This window comes from Tauraco erythrolophus, chromosome 2, assembly GCF_009769465.1.
Source record: "Tauraco erythrolophus isolate bTauEry1 chromosome 2, bTauEry1.pri, whole genome shotgun sequence".
Lineage (NCBI taxonomy): Eukaryota > Metazoa > Chordata > Aves > Musophagiformes > Musophagidae > Tauraco > Tauraco erythrolophus.
Window position 1 is genome coordinate 67,440,980 of NC_141466.1, and position 21,488 is coordinate 67,462,467.

Here is a 21,488-nt window from a genome sequence, read left to right on the forward strand (position 1 = left end):
CAACTATGTATTTTTCCAGTTGGCAAGCTAGAAGGCTTGTCAGTAGACATAAGGGAGTATTTTTATTGTCACTTTCTGTATATCCCGGTTTGAACTACACCAATCTCTCCTACAAGGAATCAGAGGCTTATAAATAGTTGCAGATAAAACCCCAAGGAGATCTCAAGGCAAAGGTTTGGTTTGGGATCAATACTTTAAACCTTAATTAGAAAGACAGAAGAAAACAGCCAGTCAGTTAACCTCCTTGTTTCTGAGTAGTGTGAGACTACGGGCACGTAACCCATTAAACAAGCTTATTTCAAGTGAAGTCCTCATCAATTGCAATCTTTGACGTGAGGACACAATGCTATTAACTGTATCTGCAATTGCCAGCCAACCACTGAAAATCTTATTTTGAATAAGGTACGATGGCACCGAACCTCTTACAAGTATTCTACAGCCTCTTCCACCATGATGCAGACACAAGCATTATCCCAGGGAGGCTGTAGTCTCATTTATGATGTGATGCAATGAGTAGCAAAGGAAAATGAAGGGGGAAAGGCCACAGACTGCCCCTCGAAAGACCCTCCCACACCATTTGCCTTGTATGGATTCCACAAAGAACTTATCAAATGTACAAATCAAGTTCCTTCTGAAGGGGACACAAAAATAGTGAGAATTTAGGATCTATTTACCTGAAGAAAGCCCAAAAGCTAAATATACAGGGATAGCAAGAACAACACTGGACAAAAACACAGAACTAAGTAAGGGAGAAGGAGCGCTGGAATGAACTTCATTTGAGAATTAGGGAAGTATCAGGAAAATGTGGTGATGTAGACAGTGCGGAGTCGCACAGCTGCTCCTACATGGGCCACTGCCAGATGCAGGATTTGTATCTTATTAAACAAACCATGAACTTTGAAAAATCATGGTTTATCTACTTATATGTTTCTAAAGAGAGTTAAGTCAGATTAATGTTAACATCAAAGCGCTGCTGGATTCAATCACATCTCTGCTGAACTTCAGAGATTTTGCCTGAAGACTTCTAGGTCCACAATGCCTGCCAAAAAATTCAAAAGAAGTTATCTGCATGCAAAAGAGATCAACCAAAGAGCTGGAACGGATATTTTATTTATCAGTATATCTGGAAAAATAAACAAACCCACCTATTGAATTCCCTTCATTCCCCGAAGTCATAGTTCTAGAGATAAAATTTTCTTGTGGGTACATATATAAATAATCCTCAACTAGAACAAGCAGAGAATTTACAACTTTCTTAGAAAGCACAAAACACCAGGCCACAGGGCAGTGGAACCGAGGGAATGTGGCTGGCCATCCCTTGCTGATGATTACACTCTGTAAGCGATTAGTATAAGGCTGGTTGCGTGGTGTGAAATTTCAGCATTACATGGATTGCTGCCTCTTCTCCAGGCACTTCTCAATATCATCCAACACTTGGACAGCTGCTTTTGGAATACGAGTCCCTGGACCAAACACATTGGTAACGCCGGCTTCATACAGGAAGTCGTAATCCTGTTCAGAAAGAAATTTAAGACCTATAGTTAATAGTGCAACAGAAAATTGACCTCTACAATTGGTGTGTGCTCTGTCCTGCATGCTGGGCCTGAGAAAGCATATGCAACAAGCCCAGAGAGAAGCACCACAGCATCAAGGGAAAGAGCAAAAAAGGGTAGTTAGGAGGAAAAAAATATTAACAAAACATCCATGGGAAAAGTTTTATTTGTATAGAATCAGACTAATGCCAGATTCTTGGCAAATACTGAAAATATAACCTAATCTAAATTTGATTTGACTTCTAATTTTGAAAATATTGCTTTAAATAAGGGCTTGGACCAGATGACTGCCAGTGGTCTCTTGCAATCTAAGTTACTCTAAATTTATGATTGTCTTGGAATTTCAGAAAGACCTGGGAAGCACTTATGTAGTCTCTCTTACTTCTATATAGGATATATAGAAGGCTCCGGGTGATCTTATAGCAGTCTTCCAGGACCTGAAGGGGGCTTACAAGAAAGCTGGAGAGGGACTTTTGACAAAGGGATATAGTGATAGGACAAGAGGCAATGGCTTTAAACTGAAAGAGGGCAGATTTAGATTAGATATTAGGAAGAAATTCTTCCCTCTGAGGGTGGTGAGGCACTGGAACAGGTTGCCCAGAGGTGTTTTGGATGCCCCATCCCTGGAAGTGTTCAAGGCCAGGTTGGATGAGGCTTTGAGCAACATGATGGAGTGGAAGGTGTCCCTGTCCATGGCAGAGGGGTTGGAATTAGATGATCTTTGAGGTCCCTTCCAACCCAAACCATTCTATGATTCTATATTATACTTTTTCAAGCTACAGGCTAGTAGCATCCCATTGAGAGACTGGACAATGCAGTTTGTGTCTTAGAAAAATAATATGAGTTCTGTTTGTTCAATTTAGAAGTCTGTCACTCCAGAACACTTACCTAATTGGCTAGAAAAGGAAGAAGTCTGGGAAAAGGGAGTAACAGGAGAGTTATATGGAAAATCAATTTGAATCCCTCTAGACAGAAGACGACCCTAGAAGTGATACAGCCAGGCACAGTGTGGGTGAACTAAGGAAAATTTTATGACAAAGGCACAGAATTGACTGCAAGGGAATCACAGAATGGTTTGGGATCCACCACATGTCTTAGTCAATACCTGTGCCTCTTCCAAACTGTTACTGGAGGTCATCAAGTCTCTTAAGACAAGAGCTAGCCTTTATCAGTAATATGCAAGGTACTGGAAATCAGAAACAACAGAGTATAAAGCACATCTCCCTGAGGCTAGTCTTTTCATAACAAAACTTAATATTCCATCCAAGAAACATGGAAGTCATACCAGGACACAGTGTACAGATCAATGAGACCTGACAGCACTCTGACCATCCTGCAGATCTGTGCTGACCTTGGTGATTGTACACAGCACCCTTCAGCACTGTAAATCACCTCTGACATTAACAGAATATAGGAAAATAGCTAAAAACAGCACAGACAGAAATAAAGCAGTCTCTTAGTCTTGATGAAACTATGTTGACCCGTACCTGAGGTGGGATGACACCTCCACATATGACAAGAATGTCTGGCCGGCCAAGGGCATTGAGTTCTTTGATGAGTTCAGGCACAAGAGTTTTATGACCTGCTGCAAGCGTGCTCACACCAACACAGTGCACATCTGCATCAACCGCCTGCTGGGCCACTTCTCGAGGTGTCTATACGAAAAGAGAAGTATATGATAAGCATTAGCCTCAGCCTCGTTGCAGATCAAGCCTTAGAGGGGAAATCGCTGCATCTGAAATACATCGGACACCGCTCAATCAGTCATACCTGGAAGAGGGGACCTATGTCCACATCAAAGCCAATGTCTGCAAATCCTGTAGCGATAACTTTAGCTCCTCTGTCATGGCCATCTTGACCCATCTTTGCAACAAGTATACGAGGCCTGCGCCCCTCACGATCCATGAACTTGTTAACTCTGATTGAAAACACGTATTGTATTACTGTAAGTCACTGAGAGTCATCAGAAGTATTTCCACAAATAAAAAAGGCACTGGCTGCAACTGTAGCATCATTTCTGTACATCAAATCAAAGATCTAAGTCACAGTTTGTCTATGTAGTCTGCATACTATGTTAATATTCATGTTATGTGATAACTAATCAGTTTCTTGTATTTACTAGCCTCAACAATAAAGCATTCTTTTTAAAGAAAACCACTCTACTACTTTTGTGCTTTCTAACAGACAAAATACTGAATTTTCTGAGGGTTTAATGAGCTGAATTACAACTACCTAAACCACAATTTCTAGATTTTAAGAATAATTATGACCGATTAGTTCAAAAGTACTTGCACGGCACACAGGCTATACAGATGGGTCCCAGACATCATGCTGCGCGTCATCATTCAGCCAGGCACAAGCCTGTGCAGAAAAGGATTACTGCATCCCCCATTCTGTGCTCTCATTCCAGTGCCTCCCTTGTTCTGGTTAGTGGCAGTTCCTATTTCTGTTGTATTAAACTGACTGTGTAACCCCAGCCTCAGATACTAATCTTTCATATTACTGCTCAATATGCACGTACTGCTGGTATCTGTCCTTGAGTGGGAAATTAAAACTACTACTTCTCAGAAATAAAAGGTTTTTAGTTTTTTTTTTTAATATCGTACTTTTCTGAGTGTTCTGTTAATGATGGAGTTGTATGGATTTGGTGCGCCTTGAAACCATATGCTGACCTGGCTGAGATAATCACTCTATGAATCCAGTGTTTTAGTTTGGGGAAAAGACAGACTCTAGATTTATTTATCAGCACAGATTTGAACAGCCTCAGGAGATGAGGGCAGCACAGGAAAATGCATTGTGTAAGAGGGAGAAAAAAAAAACAACTCGGACAGCTTACAAAGGAATTATGTCAAAAGAGCCTGAAGAAGCAGACTGACAAAGTCTCTGCTCGAGGATGTATAGGAGTTGGGCCTGCCTTCTTTATTCCTAAGGACTGCTGAGAATATCAGTGAAGTAGTTATCTGAATTGATTAGTGATATCTTAAAATCCTTTCTCTGTATTGTTTTCTGCTCCCATATTCTCCTTTTCTTACTTCCCCACCCACAGGCTCCCTCCCAACAAGAACAGCTCTAGGTGCTACAAGCCTGCCAGGCTAAGACCACCTGAGTCACTGCAACCCAGGGCTTGGGTGAACCACGAGGCAAGTGTGAAATCACACTTTTGAAGGCCTGTGCAAAGGTGACACGCAGTAAATCCAGTTCCGTTACCATGTTTACTAAGTGGTACACATGACCTTGGACATTAAGGCAGGGATGTGAAGAAGGAAGCTACTTCTTGATTCTCAAGGAATCAGTTCAGTTCAGTTTCACGTAAATGCATAATTACAAATACTTCAAATTTAAAATAAATCCTTAAAATAAAAACCGATGGTGACATCCCCCAGCACAACTACTTTCGAGTCAGGTTAAACATCCCCGTTGTGAAGTCATCAAGTAATTCCCTTTTAAGAGATCCTGTAACTCTTTCATGTGTAAGTCCCAACACGCAGCAGGGACTCACGAGCATTGATTCACATTACATCACCACCCACTACAGCAATTCAGTCTCTTCACCCAAGAGGACAGCAGCAAAGGCCAAAGCTGACAAAAGGCACAAATGGGCGCTGTTTTCACACATACTTCCATCTTCTGATGTTTTCTCCCTAGTGATATGAGTAAGTAACACCCGTAGAATGGAAATTGTATGTGGATATCCAGACAGATTTTAGCCTTACAATTTTAGGAACTGTGAGTGTGAAGTTGCAGAGACACCTTATAGGCAGACCAAAACCAGGCTTTGCAAATATGAATTGCTGGAAATATTTGTAGAGATTACTATCACAGTCTTCAAAAGAAGCAATCCAGTGTACGGGGATTTCAAACAATGTTTCTCAGCTTCTTAATCTTACGGCTGCCTAGTCTATTTGGACAAAATCCTCAAATCGTAACATCACCTCAGTGGATTTTGTTTGCAAGAAAATACCAGTTCAATTAAGTTTTGACTGTTCTCTTATTGCACTTCTAATTCTGCTTACCTGCTTACAGGCATGAGAATGACTGTGCAAGTCTTTGATTTATTCTGGGGATGTCATTCAGGTTTGGGGAACACTTTTTTAGGGCACAGCAAGTAGCACATGTATCTAACGGATTAAATGTGAGATTGTGTTCAGCTTCCCGGGTAGCTACTCTCACCTGTTGATGGCATGAAGAATTTCATCACTCTCTCCAAACTCCTGGCGATAAGCTCCGCTCACCATTCGGTCACTGGCTTTATGCTCCCCAAACACCTTTTTCATTGCATCTGTTATTTCTCCAACAGTGCACCTAAGATACAGAAACAAAGTGTTAATGCTATCAGGAGGCTTATATGAAAACAGAATAGAGAAACCACTGGCAGTGGCCCAACTATTTGCCTTGCTGCAGGACAAACTCATTACACTCGTTTCTGCTTTGGTGCTACAGCTCTGAACATAACTCACTCCGGTGTCATTCACTCCAGTGTCATTCACTAACAGAACATGCAAGGCTAATTTTAAGAAAATACTGTTTTGCTGATGTGAGAAGTGATTTTACGAGTGACAAGGCAATGGGGAAAACTGCATGGGAAAATATTTCAGGAAATGAAATCAAATTTTCTCAACTGGGAATTTTTTTGGCCTCAGACTGCAAGATCTTGCATTTGGACTCATACTAAAATTCAAAATATAAATGAAGAAAAAAAAAAAGGAAGAACATACAGAAAAGACTGAAGCCTAACTTTTTAACTGGAATTTGTTTGCCTTTCCCTTGATGTTTACAATCTAGTATTGATTATTCTTCTTCAATACTCCTGACATAGCTCCTTTATCCGCTGAGATGCAGAAGAACCTTAGAAATCCATTTACATGGAAGTTACAAGCTTTGTTTGCTACTGGAGACGCTGTGCATGTTTGAAACAACACACATTTTACTGCTGTAGCACAAGTGCTAGAAGCAATCTATGCTGCGCTATCTTCTTGTACAAACATCAGCCTCTGTCCCAAAACATTTAAAAATCTCATGCTTAATGGATTCCACCTTTCTGCTTAAAATCGATAATGCAGACTGTACCAAAAAAGACAATGCTATGCTCTAATTACAGTTGAGCCCACAACCAAATACTTGATGAAGGGAATCTACTTAGAAGGGAAAAACATTTGTGGAGAAAGAGCAGTTCAGCTAATAGCTCCATCACAGCAAGCTACTTACTTCTGCTATGAAATTAACTATGATTTGGTACTGTGTAGTGATTTTGAACATATACTACTGAGCTCCTGATGAAATCTTTCATCAAAAATATTTTGATGAATATATTTTATGCTTGAATAAGAAAATACTAAAGAACTTGTGTCTACTAAGAAATTAATACAACTTGCTGCAAACTTTGTCAAAGTGAAAGAAAGAAGATCACTACTTTTATAAAACACTCTAAAAGTATGCCTACAAATATAGACATCAAACCCCATCCATTTGGCTATTGCTAAGTACGTTTCAAACCCCTGGAATTCACATGTTCTCCTGTCATATTGCATTTAACTATAAGCTACTCTCAGGCAAAAATAGGTTAAGCATCCTCTAAAGCTTTTCTATAAAATGGTCAAATGAATTGTACTCAGTTTTCATTCTGCTGTTTGCAGTTTCAGTAGCTGTTATCTGATTCCTACCATAAGCAATTTGCCAATTTGGAGTCTTTTCCATAATCCAATGCTGAAAATTCTGCACTATTCCTTCTATTTCAATTGAATTACACTAATCGTCTTCATGATTAAAACCCATCATTTTCCATTCAGTAGCAGACAGGCCCCTCCACTAACATGCTGGTCATACTGGTCTACTTGTCTACTACTTGTAAAGGATGAACGTACTTACTTGAAAATCTTTTCCCATCTTGCCCCTTACAGAAGGGCTCCCCATAAAGACTCACCATCCTCCTTCCAATACTCTTTTATCAGATGCCATGAAAACTTCTTTCTGTGGTCATGTACCATATGTAGTTTTGGGGCAGAAGTAAGTTTTGTGTTAGCAAGTGATGTAGTGGATCTGCAGTCCATTAATGCTTTTACAAATAATAAAAACGAGGTCACCAAGGAGAGAAACTAGCAGTGGACTGGTCAATTTTGGTACAGTAGGTATAAATCCATGGTAAATAAAACACTATCACCCTGTGAACTTTACAGTTCAAAGACAGGTGCAGACACGCTGCTGGCTGAATCGTGACAAGCTCTCTGTGGGAGAAAATGTATTAAAAATATGGCTGTTAAGTGTTCAAGGAAAGAGAATGAAGGAACTTGAGACATCACAGTCAAAATAGGACAGTGTCCCAGTAAGGAGTGAATTTGGTTTGCTCATTTCTGGGGCATTTAGTTAATTAAGGAACAGACAGATATGGTCTATTTTAGAGACTCTTCACCTTAGATGAAAAAAATAAATGTTCCGCTGGACTTTAAAGGATGCCTCACTGCTCTACTCAAGAGAATCTTCTACATCCTTGTCTAGCTAAGTAAACTTATTTCTCCTTCAATCAAAAAATATTTTCACACCAATCTGTGGTGCAAGGAAGGATGAAGCAAGAGACCGTGACAAGATTGTGAATATCCATTTTCACATCTCAGACACTTCTTAAGCTCCCTGACCTATGAAAGAGCAGGGTGAAAAAGAAGCGTACTTATGTCCTGAAACTGGTTAAGAGTCTGAGTTTTGAACAACACAATGTGTGTGAACAACATAATTTCATATGAGAATCTTTGTATCTGTATTATTCTTTGTAAGAAATTAAAGCACAGCCTTGAGAGACTGTAAAATGTAATAGTCTGTCTTACCATGTCAAACTGCAGACATCTTTTACTTCCACCTCTGAAGCAAAACCCAAAACATCTCAAGACACCAACTTCACTGACACCATACCCAAGAACAGTTAAAAGGTGAAAACAAACCATTGATTTTTAAACAGCAGTTGGATATTCGCCCCTACCCTCAATACCTTGAACGTGCTGCTTCCACTGCAAGAGCGAGTAAATTGCCTTCCCCAGTAGCAGCACATTGTGTCAGAGCAGCAAGACATCGCTGGGCTGCTGCTTGGTCTCTACTAGCCTTCACCTAAAGAGGAGGAGAAAAATATCAAGTTTAAACAAACTACAAAGTGAACTAGGAAGTCGAGTGTGTAAGACTTTCTGATTTCAAATATTAATTCTGGAGGCATGGAATTGCCAATATATGCTATATATTTCAAAAAGATTAGAAATAAAAAGGTGTCTCAGACCTTAAAACGTGTACTAGTCTGTTAAATAACTCTAAACCCATTAGATCTACATTTCTACTAATTATGAAAGTGGATGTACATTTCTGGTTCCATAAAACTGTCCCCTAATAGCACTTGACAAGCTGCACCAAATAGTCTGAGTCATTAATTAATGTTACGTACTTTTAGAGCAAAACATTGCACAGCTATTTTCTATCTTATTTTCACAAACTGTAAAGTTCTCGATTTTGAAAGGTTAGACGTATTCACGAGACTATCTGAAACACAATGATTAAAACCAAATGAACGTAACAAAAACATTTTTGTTTGGATTTGAATACTGTGTTTCTTGAGATTTTCCATCAGCCTCCACTGAAGCTGAACAGAAATCTAGCTTCTCCGCTAAAGACTTGCACAGATTTTCAGAAATTTGAGGGTCAAGTTTCTGGCAAGCCACCTTTACTCAAGTTCTATCTGCAATTACAAGAACTTTCATTTTTAAGAAGGTAGTTCCCACCTTATTAATCTTCTCGATCTGCTTGCTACGGACTGAAGTATTATCAACAGCCAGAACTTCGACTGTCTCCTCTTTTTCTAGCTGATGCTTGTTTACTCCAACAATTACTTCAGACCCTATTTCCAGTGGAAACACCAGAAACTCAGAATACATTTGCAAACTACGGTGAAAAGACACAATATTAATAGGGCAAGAAAATTTTGAGCATTACAATGCAGTGCTTTGCTTTATAACTATATATATTTTAAATATTTAAAGTTTTTTCTCATAGGAAGGATTTAAGTCTGTATTTTACATATTTTACAATGAGAGATGATTAGATGCATGAACATTCAACACAGTGAATACTGGGCCAGAAAAAAGATTTGAAATAGAACAATATTTATCTTAAAACTGATTTAGTAATGAGTCACTAATATACATTAGCTATTTTTTAAGTTTATGTAACTGAATTTTACAGAATTAAGCAGAAGTGCTGGCCTCCTGCACTGCTCTGCATTTACTTTTCCGATTTACCAGACAAATAAGAAAGCGACGTTCCTACCTAAAAGCACTTTGTGTGAATAACAGTTAATTTATCGTGTTGGAAAACCGTATTTTAGCTTTCAGCAAGTATGGACTTAACAACTATTTTCATTTGTAGTGCCCAATAACATTACTACACTCTTCAAAGCAACATGAAGCAATTTACTTTGGGAGAGAAAACACAGAACTTTATTGATTATCCTTTATTGCTCTTAATTAAAGACCTGCTTCAAATTTATCCTCCGAACAAAACAGTTCATATAACTTCTTTCATGTTTGAGTTATTCCAAGTTTCTGTTACTGGACTGCTACTGGAAAGCAGGTTACAAAAAAACAGAACACAGCTATAAGCACACACGTATACGTATCTCCACGTATACTTGCTATATGTTTACATATTCATGTACACATATATATCTCACAAACAAAGAGCTGCATCATCCTCTAATCTGAGATGACCGCGTTTTTTCTGACCTGCAGGAAAAACGTGCAATTCTCAAGCAAAACGAGGAATTTGGCCGGATCGTTCAGTATCGCCATCTGCTGGCGGTCACGCTTTTAAATTCAGGAGTCACACTACAGAGCTACTACTCAGAAATCAATCGATTTAACTCCTTTAAAATAGTGCTGCTAGTGCTTTGTCTAATCTAGTCTTAAATATGTCAAGCAAGACTGTTTCCACACTGGTCCTGTATTTCATACATCCCGCTATCTCTTTCCAGAAGCTTTCACTGATATTCAACTAAATTACTACCATTTTATCACTCACGATCTGCTACTCCTAAACTAAGAAGAAAAAAGAAACAATGGAAATGTGTGTAAAAAACCTTTGTAGAAAGATACTCTATCTTCTGTTTTCCCTTCTTTCATCTCCTTGCTCCCTACCAGAGTCAATCCTGGCTTGTCTTCGGGCTGCACACTCTTCAATACGAAGTTTGGGAATTCCCTCAGCAACAGCTTTGGCCATTCCACCCATTTCTTCTATCTCCTCGACAAGCTGAGAAATGAAGAAGATTGAGAAAATGAGTAGTAGAAAGGTTCAAAAAACGAGCTTTCCACTTGTACTGCCATCTAATGTTTATTATATTTATATATACCATCCTGTGGTCTAAAAGTGTGTTTCCTATCTCCATGTCTCTGACTACAGGTTTTGTTATAAATTAAGAGACATTTCAAAGAGCATTTTTATTACCCAAACTCCATAAATTCAGTAACAGTGCATGGCACATTGTTCACCCAATAACACCCATGGATGAAAAAGCTTAAGATTTGAGACCTTGACTCTGCACTGACTTCTGCCTGCCAAGCAGCCCTTACAGCTACATGTATACAAACACAAATAAATTGAAGAAAGCCAGGGTCAGTTCTCTGATCCTAAAGACAAGTGGCACGGCATGGTTCAGCTCTCACACAGCAGAAGCCCACTGAGCTCCAAAGCCGGGTGACTGCATTCAAACTGCCTAGTGAACACGGCCATCAGACCGTGCCTGGCACTGTCCAGAAGAGTTCCAGTTGACAAGGACTTAAAAAACAGGTGTCAGACAGTGCACTAACAGTGTCTTTACAGTCACAGGTTAGTGTTTGAGCCTGTATTAGCTTATTAATTTGGGACTTTGCATAAGAGCAATAATTTGCTCAAAAAGAGAATCACTGGGTTTAGCTGTAGGCTAGACATGTAGGCATGTATGTTTATGCAGGATTGCCACTGGTCAGACTACGTTGCACAGTGCTTTTCCTGAGCAAGTAATGACCGGCAGCTAAAAACACTATTAAAAAAATATATTCTGATCCAACAGAAAAATTTCTCCTAAATTCTGCATAATAGTCAAGTATGGCCAGACAACTGTCTGTCTACATCATTGACGATAAAACTTTGCTTTCAATAACCTCTAGTTTTAAAGTCTCAAGCAGATCACCACAGGCATGAGTAGGCATGTAACTAAGTAGGTTGGTTTGACTCTTCTTTTGAACTTTTTTTTTCTTACACATAAAACAGAGATCCCAGCAAACTGGAAGTCGCAGCATGCAAGGACTTTGCAGGGCTTGATTATTTGTTCCACACTGGATGTGGAACAAATAATCCCTTTTGAATGTAGTCTACTAGAAGGCCGAAGTCTCTCTCTGAATATACACTGTATTTTTGAAAAGCTAATTTACAAAGAAATCACTGAAGCTAAGTGTAAAATAATTCCCTCTTCAGAAGTTACCAATTCATCAAATACTCCCTTAAAGGGCATTTCTCAAAACTCCTATGCCTAACGTTTTCCCACGAAACATAAAATGTGACGCCAACTGACCTTTAAAGCAGCTTCGTAGATGTCATCGGTGAGGCACTCCATGAGGTAAGATCCCCCCCAAGGGTCTGCCACTTTAGGAATACCTGACTCCTCTTGAATTATGATCTGCGTGTTCCGAGCAATGCGAGCACTCTTCACTGTAGGCAAACCCAAGGCTTCATCATATGAATTTGTGTGCAAAGACTGCGTACCTCCAAACACTGCGGCCATTGCTTCAATCGTCGTACGGATAACATTGTTAAAGGGATCCTGGAAGGAAAAAGAGCTCTGAAGCTCAAAGCTTCTGCCACAAAGCTGAGGCAGATTAGTCATGCAGATACTACTGCAATATAATCCCAGATTTTAGGTCAAAATTTTTATCTGCTCTTTTCATGCATCTGGATAGTTGAGTTGTATATATGTGCCTTTACAGTCAGAAAAGAGTTATCATGATGTCCAGGGGTTGACTTGTATTTTGAGAAAGATTGTGAAGATTCACCCACTGCATTTACTCATCTTATTTCATTTGATTATTGAGGGAAGTTAACAGTAGCTCAGGCTGCATATCTAATTCTTGACATGCTCAGGGTGAAACATATCAAAAATAATTAAGAGCTACCAATGTAATATGACCTTCAAGAAGGCAAAAGGAATCATGAGATTTGTGAATTAAATTATCTTCCATAAAGAAATGGAATTAATATCACTATTTTACAAGGACATGGCAATTCTACCCACACTGGAGTCTATTTCTGGTTCAAGTATTCCATTTAAAGAATTACAGAAAAACATGATTTGCATACGCAAAAATGTAAAACCTAATTTAGAAGTGGATACCTATCTCAAGGCAGGCCAAAGGAAAATACATTTGCCCTCTGAAACCTATAAGGAGCAAATTCTGAGCACTGAGGAGCTATATTAGGATAAACAATGTTTAGACAGGAAAAAAAGGTTATGATGCAGACAGAAATATATTTACACTGGACACTGGAAGACAGCTGATCACATTTTTGGTAATATTAATATTTTGCATTCATACAATACTTTAAATTGGAGGACTTGCAAAGACTACTGTTCAAAAAATTCCATTGTTTTAGTTTTACTGCATTCCTGTAATGTAAGCAAACATTACATTTGCTCTGAAAAAGAGAATAAAACTGAGACACAGAAGTCAAATAACAATGGTTGCAATCACCACCTAAAAATAACTCATATTGCATGAAATGGACTGAGAGTAGGCCTTGGAACGAGAGCTAGAATCCAGCTCTGACCTCACTTGGGAAACTATATATGCAGCCCAAGGACTTATCTTCTTGTTGTGAAGTGATGTAACTCAATGGGAAAAGCAGAAAGTGTACTCAGTTTCAAAGGAGCAGATGAACTATAACTATTACTTCACTCTTCAGCAGTGAGAGACAGGGGCATGAAAGACTTCCTTGGATGCCCAAATGAATTCTCAAGCCAGTGACCTTGAGAAAAAAGAGCCTCTACTTCCTTATTCAGTTCAGTTCTGAAACGATAACTTACAGGACAAATCCAAGAAAAACCTTCATCCTCTGAGTCCTGAATTAACATAAGTACCTCTCTGCAATTCTCTCTCTACTTAGCAGGTTTGGATCCTATTCTCAATTCAGTATCCATTAGACTGTCTAGGACAATGATTCCAGAATGAAAACGGAGCCAGCCGATGAAAAGTTAGACAATAAGACCCTGCCTATCACCATACTGGAATCCTTGTGTGAATACAGTCTCAAGCAGTTAGTTTCTGCCCCTTTACCTGAGCACTACAGGGCAGTCCAGAATACTGAGGTATTTTGTAAACCAGCATTTTGGGAAGCAATGCTGCTGGCACTTCCTAAGACTTTTTGTTACGTAAGCACAAAGACGTATCCAATGCTAGTGTGTGCATTTGTCAGACAGAGTAAGACAGGTTGTCTCCTTCAGAAAGTCATAGATTCATAGATTTCTAGGTTTGAAAAGACCTTAGAGATCATCGAGTCCAACCATCCCTAATCCCCATTAAACCATATCGCTAAGTAGATCATCCACCCTATTCTTAAACACATCCAGGGATGGGGACAAAATCGCATCTTTGTAAGTAAAAAGAGCAGCGCCCTTTACGATATACACCACGAAAACATGTTTAAATGAGGAAGTCAATGAGAGCTCAATTTCTAACCTGCTCAGTGAGTGACCAGCCCGAAGTCTGACAGTGAGCTCTAAGCAGAAGAGATTTGGGATCCTTGGGCTTAAACATTTTCTCTATCAAGTGAGCCCATAGCCGCCTTCCAGCTCTCAGCTTAGCTATTTCCATATAGAAGTTCATGCCAATTCCCCAGAAGAAGGAGAGCCTGTAACAAAAGCACATGAACAGGACAAAACATTAAACCACTCTCATAACTGTTTCAGTTAAGGAGAAGTCATATAGCACAGTCTCTGATGAATTTACTTTCACAAATATAACCCAGACACAAGATGATGGGAATGTTCCTGGACACTAATATCAATGACTACAGAACGATACATATTTATGACAATAAACTGTCTTAGCCTCCAAACAAGGCGACTGCAAGCCAACTGCCAGCGACAATGGTCCCTAGAACCGCTAAACTGTCCCCTGTGACTGTTTTGGGGAAGCCCTAGGTCAAGCAGCATTCCAACAAGTCACTAATACAGACAGAGAGACTCTAGTGCCAGGGAATGCTCTTGGACATGATCTACTAGTGTAGTTATGCTCACAAATTACTTATAATGAAAAGACATTATATATTGTAAGCATGCTTTCATCCTTTTCCTGATGACTGTAATCCTAATCAAACATCAGTTCAATACTGGATAGCATGTCAGGCAACAGACTGATTGATCTACTTTTTCCTTTTTATAGCTTCTATGATTTATACATGTAAACACATATAGTTAAAGTCAGTAAAACTCATTATACAAAACCAACACATTTTTAACAGTGAATTAGTTACTGAAACAATTTGCCACAGGCTCTTACAGATTCTCCCATCATCAGAAAGTCTGAAAATAAGGCTGTATCTTTTTCTACGTGAACTACTTCAGTTTTGTCACAGATTTGGGAAACAGAGGTTAATTCAGCTGACTCCTATAGTTTAACTATGCAACAGGCTACATGAACAATATCCTTTGGTTTTTAGACTCACTGTACAGTTAGGGAACCTGTAAATCAACTAGACCAATGAAACTGTGATTCTCCTTAAAATGAACTGATAATTTAAAGAAATTTGCAACTGTAAATAGAACTACTTGAACTTCCTCTCGCTAAATATTCCTAAATACTTCAAAATAATACTAATGAAAAAAAAAATCAATAATACTACAGCATAAAAGGACTGGAAGAGCTTTTGCTCTATTCTGCAGTCCTAAAGCCACAACTGTAACAGCTTAGGGATCCTCTTTCTGACCCAGAGACCAACTGTCACAACAGACCTTGATCGGGCTTGTGCATGAGCGTTATTGAGTTTATTAGCACAGATGTAGTCTAAGTGTCTGTTGGACCAGATGTATTTTCATATCATTGAAACTGCATAACAAAACCAAAACAAGACCTATCTGCAATGTAAGCATTGCTGACATTGCTTGTATGTGTAAAGATACTGAATTTGATATTAAGCTCTGGAGGTTTTACCAGAAGTGAGTTTTGTACTTGCATTATTTGTTTAGCTCACCTTGGTGCAAATTCATCAATGGTAAGACCAGCTTTAAGTCCAGTTCTGCAGTACTCCAAGCCATCTGCTATAGTATAAGCTAATTCCAGAATGGTGTCAGCTCCTGCCTCTTGCATATGGTACCCACTGATTGAAATGGAATTAAATTTTGGCATATACTGCAAAAATAAAAGACAATAGGGTACAACAGCAGACGGGGGCAGGGATCAGAGCATTCTTTTATCAACATTCACAAATAATCCACTCTCTGTAGACTGCAAATACAACCCATCTCTATTAAATGGTGTTTGCAGATGTTTACTTCACATGCTTTTACCTTTTTGCACTACCCATTGTGCTTAAACTATCATCCACCATAAGCATCTTTCTCAGTTACAGGCTGTGTTCCACCTCTCCAATGAAAACGCAATGAAGAAAACAACTGCTAGTACTGAACTTCCAGTCATCAGTTCAGGACTTCAATCCTTTCATTATCTGCTTCTCATGGTTAATTTTGTAGCAGAAGTCTTTCAATATTTCCCATCTCTTTGCTCCTGTCCTAGTTTCAGCTGGAATAGAGTTAATTTTCTTCCTAGTAGCTGGTATAGTGCTGTTCTGGGTTTAGTATGAGAATAACGTTGATGACACATTGATGTTTCAGTTTTTGCTAAGTAGTGCTTATACTACCTCAAGGACTTTTCAGCTTCCCATGCTCTGCCAGCAAGGAAGTGCACAAGAAGCTGGGAGGGAGCATAGCCAGGGCAGCTGACCCAAACTGGCCAATGGGATATTCCATACCATATGACATCGTGCTGACTATATAATCTGGGGGAGTTAGCTGGGGCAGGTGGGATCGTTCCTCGGGGATGGGCTGGGTGTGTGGTGAGCAACTGCACTATGCATCACTCGTTTTGTATATTCTATTACTATTATTTTCTCTTCCTTTACAGTTCTATTAAACTGTCATTATCTCAACCCATGAGTTTTATTTTTTTTTCCAATTCTCCTCCACATCCTGCTGCAGCGGGGAAGGAGCAAGTGGCTGCGTGTGCTTAAGCTGCCAGCTGGGGCTAAACCATGACAGCGCCTGCTTGCAGCTGTATAACACTTCGTAACTATGTGGCTTCTTACTTTCTATGCAAAGAACAGCCTGTCTGTTCCTCGTCTCCAAGCTTCCTGCCGTCCTTTTGGGCTTAGGCTCACCTTAATCTGACTTTAATTTGCACTGACTTAAAAATCTTAAAATTTATGCCATAAGTGATTTGGGATCTCAACTTCTCCTCCTGACCCTTTCCACAATCACACCATTCTGCACTACAACAGTTCTTCCGGTCTTGTGCTTTGTTCTCCAAAGTGCCTCATAAATTGTTATCTAGATATAACAGCAGGAGTAAATACATTTAAACAATGAATACCTTTGAGGTGTACTGGAAGATGTCAGCAATAATTCGCATGGATGGTTCTGGGGGGAAAATGTACGTATTTCGGACCATGAACTCCTTCAAGATGTCATTTTGGATTGTCCCTGTCAGCTTGGCCTGAGGCACTCCCTGTTCTTCTCCAGTTACAATGAATGTTGCCAACACGGGAATGACTGCCCCGTTCATTGTCATAGAAACTGACATTTTCTCTAAAGGAATTCCATCAAAAAGGATTTTGGTGTCTTCCACTGTATCAATGGCAACCCCAGCCATTCCAACATCTCCTCGAACTCGGGGATTGTCTGAATCATAACCACGATGGGTGGCTAAATCAAAAGCAACAGACAATCCCTGCTGGCCAGCTAAATGAAACAAAACAAAACAAAACAATAAGAAGAGAGATACAGAAGTGTTAAACAGACTTGTGTTAGAACTGGATGGAAATTTATTGATTTTATTTTACATCATCCAGGCTTGGATGACAAACCAATTTTTGATATTAAACATTGCTCCCTCTCCAAACTTTTCCAAGGCCTTCTCGTCTTAAACTTCAAATGAAAAATCTTTTAATTGAGAAAAAATATTGTAGTCCTTCAAGCTCAGCCACACAATCAGCTTACTATGCTTTTCAAATTAATAAGTAACAGCTTAGCCAGAAGTTATACATATGCACAGATGGACAGTATGAGGGCTTATATACAGAAATTCTACTTAGCTGGAAACAAAGCGTGATAAACTGCATCGCATTACCTTCTCTTCATCCCAAATTAAACACATGCACACATACATTGTTTATTGCTAAAGTGAAGTGATGCATTACTAAATCTGCACTGAGAACATTATTCATATAAAGCAGAGAACAGGACAGTCAGAGTTCTTGACAGACTTGTTGCTGTGACATGAAACTCTGCTTAACCCCAGGCAGTCACTCTCTGACGAGCACTGCTGTTCTGAAGTAACTACATCTACTGCATTCGCAATCTGCTTCTCAACATCAGCAGAGCTCTTAACTGTCAGATATCAGCTACTGCCTTTGATCTAAAAAGCTAGGTGTTAGCTCTGAAGGACAATGACAAAAATTTTACATTTCTGACTAGTTTCAAGCAACAGAAATTTCAGCAATTACGAGAACTGAAAATTAATTATTATTGAATGCTCTTTCAGCATTCCTCTACTTAGAGATTTTAATTGAATTATTAAAAATGCGTTACAAATAACTAGGTCAGATTCAGAATCTATGCTAAATAATTCAATATTAATACAATCATTAACACAATAAGATAAAATTAAAATATCACAATGCCAGAACTCGAATAAAGATGAAAAATTCCTGGCAGCAAACATTGTCGAGTAAGTGAGCTGTGTTACCAGCTACCCCAAGTGTTAGCATTTCTGCTTCAGCAGCAATGTTTAGCAGTAAGACAGAGTACTTCAGAACAATCTTTCTATTGAAATGTTTGTTTGCAAATCTCCAATACCCTGTATTTATGATTTCTTAATTTACTGAGAGTTTTATAAACGGAAAGCATCAAGAGTACCTGCAAGAATACTGCAGTGGCTAATATTGCTTCACATTAGCTAACCATGACATGGCAAGAGGTGAAAATCACCGAACAACTCTTCTCCCCTGCCCTAAACAGTTATGTTTTGAGTAGGAAGACCTGTAATGTGGGAAATAAAAGCATCACAGATGTATTACTCAGAAGGCAAATTTCAGTGCTCTGCTGTTTTGACAGGTAAAGTTATAATTAGCTTCAAACAATTGCTAAGATGTATGGCTGGGGTAAAATTAATGCTTCAGTCTATCAAGAACAACTTTTTAGTAATGATTTTATAATGTCTATCTCAATAGTATATCATGATGATGCTCCAGCTATTAGCTAAACAAATTGCTGCAAAGAACAATGCTCCACAGAAATACTGGGAAAACCGCCCACAAATAAGGAAAATACCAATGCTTTTAGGAAGCTGGCTTTACCAATATACCATGAATGATACTATTTGTATGTATTTATGAGTTCTTTTGAAATTTATAACATGAGACGGCAACACAAAATGTCAGAATGGACTAACACCAGAAGTGCCAAGTGACAAAGTTCAACGTTTTTTTCCACTACAATCTTCTCTCATGGTCACAAAATGAGTGTAAAGTGCTCAATGATCTCTGTGGGTTGGACACTGAGATGAAGCCAAATTTCATTTCTGTCAGTGTCAAGGCAGAATAACTAAAAATAGCATTTAACGCATTCATTTTTCCACCTCAATAGCAAAATGAAGCCAGGGGAGTTTCAGAAATGATCCAATTTCCCAGTATTAAAGAAATACAGCACCACCGCAAAAAGCCTATCAGAAATCAAAATTCACTAGGCAGAATAATCACTTTTCCCATGTAATTCACCATAGGAGTGTCCCCCATTGCTTTGCAAGGCAATGTTGTTCCCCAAATCAGCTGTCTTACCTTTAATGTTGTCCTTGTAGAACTTGTTGCTCTCCTCCACTGTACTGAAACCAGCATATTGGCGGATAGTCCACGGCCTGTACGTGTACATGGTTGGGTAGGGTCCTCGAGTGAAAGGTTTCATCCCCGGCAGCTCCTCAGGGAGGTCTTTTGTGTCCCTTTTGGAGTACAAGGGCTTGATGTCGATCCCCTCTGGGGTGTGCCAAATTAAATCCTTTGGATTCTTGCCCTTCAGCTGCTTTTCAGCAAGGGCAGCCCACTCGGGGTGCAGCGGCTGTCTGTGCAGCGAACGCCACGCAAGCCTGCAGGCTGGAAGTTGTGCCAAGCATGGGCAGCGGTGGGGTCGCAGGTGCAGGAGAGCATCCTTGGCTCTCAGCATGTCTGCTCCACTGGGTGGTGACTAAGACAATAAAAACATATATTTTGCATTATCATAGAAATCCGACATGGGAGAAATGAGCACGGAGAGGGTAAGCAGTTTGCTAAAGCCAAAACAATTACTCAGGAACAAACTAAGTGTATTTATTACTCACTTACTCATTTGACAGACACCCCCTCCCCTTCTCTTTCAACCAGACAATGCATAAAACAGAGAGCTCAAGAAAAATCCTAGTTTCCTCTAGCTAAGGAAAATGTTCCTACAACTCATCTACATCCATCTATGAAATATGTAACTTATTTCAGTCCCTAAGCAGCACCATCATTAATCAGTCACTGAAAGTCAGTGTCATGCATGAAGACGGCATGCCTAGCTACCTTCTCATCTTCCCATTTCTCTCTCTCATCTACGAATGTCTTAATGTCACAGAGGGACCCTCAACATCAAAGAGGCACTCTGAAGGAAATGAACTGTCACAAAATTGCTGACATGTCATAAACTTTGGAAAAGGTGGCTTGGGCTTCATGGAAATCAGAGATTTACTGAGAAAGGAGAAAAAAATGTGACATGCAAGAACACAGCGATAATGTCAACTGCAGAGCTTGTCTCACCATGCATGAGCCTGAGACAGTGGATAAGTTCAGTAACTCCTGAAAGCTGTCAGCTTCTCTGCTTCTGCTCTCTGTACCCTATCCCCGCAACTCCTTCCCAAGCCAAAATAGCTTTATAGCTTGGCTCCAAGGGCAAATCACCTCCTCTCTGCCTCACCTCCTTCTCAGCTCCCGGGAAACACATGCTTCCCTGAGTCCTTTATGAGAAAGTCTGCATAAATCTGGAAAGCATTTCTATCACTGTCATGGTGCTGCAGCAACATGCTACACCTAAGTGCTTTAATAATATATACGCTATGTGTGGTATACATATAATGTGATGAGTACTCCGTTCCCTGCAGAGACGCGATCCTCCAGCCAGGACGGAAGGAAACCTCTGCCTCCGCTGCTGCCCGGGTTCCAAGGCGATCCCCCCAGCCCCGCACCCCGAAGGAACCACAGATCCGCCCTGTCGCCCTCCCCCGCACCTCTCCCTCCACTCCTCACACCACAGCACCCACAGCCGGAGCGGGGCTGAGAGCCGAAAGCCCCGCACCGCCCTGACAGGCCCGCCCGTGCGCAGCGCCGAGCGTCCGGCACCCGCTGCCGCCACAGCCCGCCTCCAGCACGCTAAGACGGACGGGGAGTGGAGGCTGCCCCGGGGGATCGCTGGGCGGCCTGTGAGCTCAGGACAGATCCCGGCCCCCACCGCTACCTGCTGCCAGCCCCTCCGCCGACCCCCACAGCCGCAGCGGCAGTGCGCATGCGCCGTGTCACCCAGTGCGTCTGCGCACAGCGCAGTCCCGCGCCCCTCGCAGGAGGCGGGAGCTGGCAGTGCGCATGCGCGTCGGCTGCGCGGGGAAA

General features: G+C 40.3%; 1 protein-coding gene across 2 annotated transcripts; it reads right to left on the reverse strand.

Moving 5' to 3' along the window:
• Positions 1–1,014: 1,014 nt before the first annotated feature.
• On the reverse strand, positions 1,015–21,372 carry MMUT (methylmalonyl-CoA mutase). Of its 2 annotated transcripts, XM_009988094.2 has the most exons (13): positions 21,340–21,372; positions 19,656–20,055; positions 17,192–17,559; positions 15,798–15,955; positions 14,285–14,456; positions 12,127–12,375; positions 10,715–10,826; positions 9,305–9,420; positions 8,530–8,645; positions 5,724–5,855; positions 3,324–3,471; positions 3,041–3,208; positions 1,015–1,512 (listed from the first exon to the last, which is right to left on the reverse strand). In XM_009988094.2, the coding sequence occupies exons 2-13, from the start codon at positions 20,032–20,034 to the stop codon at positions 1,384–1,386; spliced, it is 2,247 nt and encodes a 748-aa protein (XP_009986396.2). In that variant the 5' UTR covers positions 20,035–20,055; positions 21,340–21,372; the 3' UTR covers positions 1,015–1,383. The 2 variants fall into 2 exon arrangements, with proteins under 2 accessions (XP_009986396.2, XP_086487557.1); XM_086631431.1 differs by lacking the exons at positions 1,015–1,512; positions 3,324–3,471 and having other exon boundaries at positions 3,114–3,208.
• Positions 21,373–21,488: the final 116 nt, after the last annotated feature.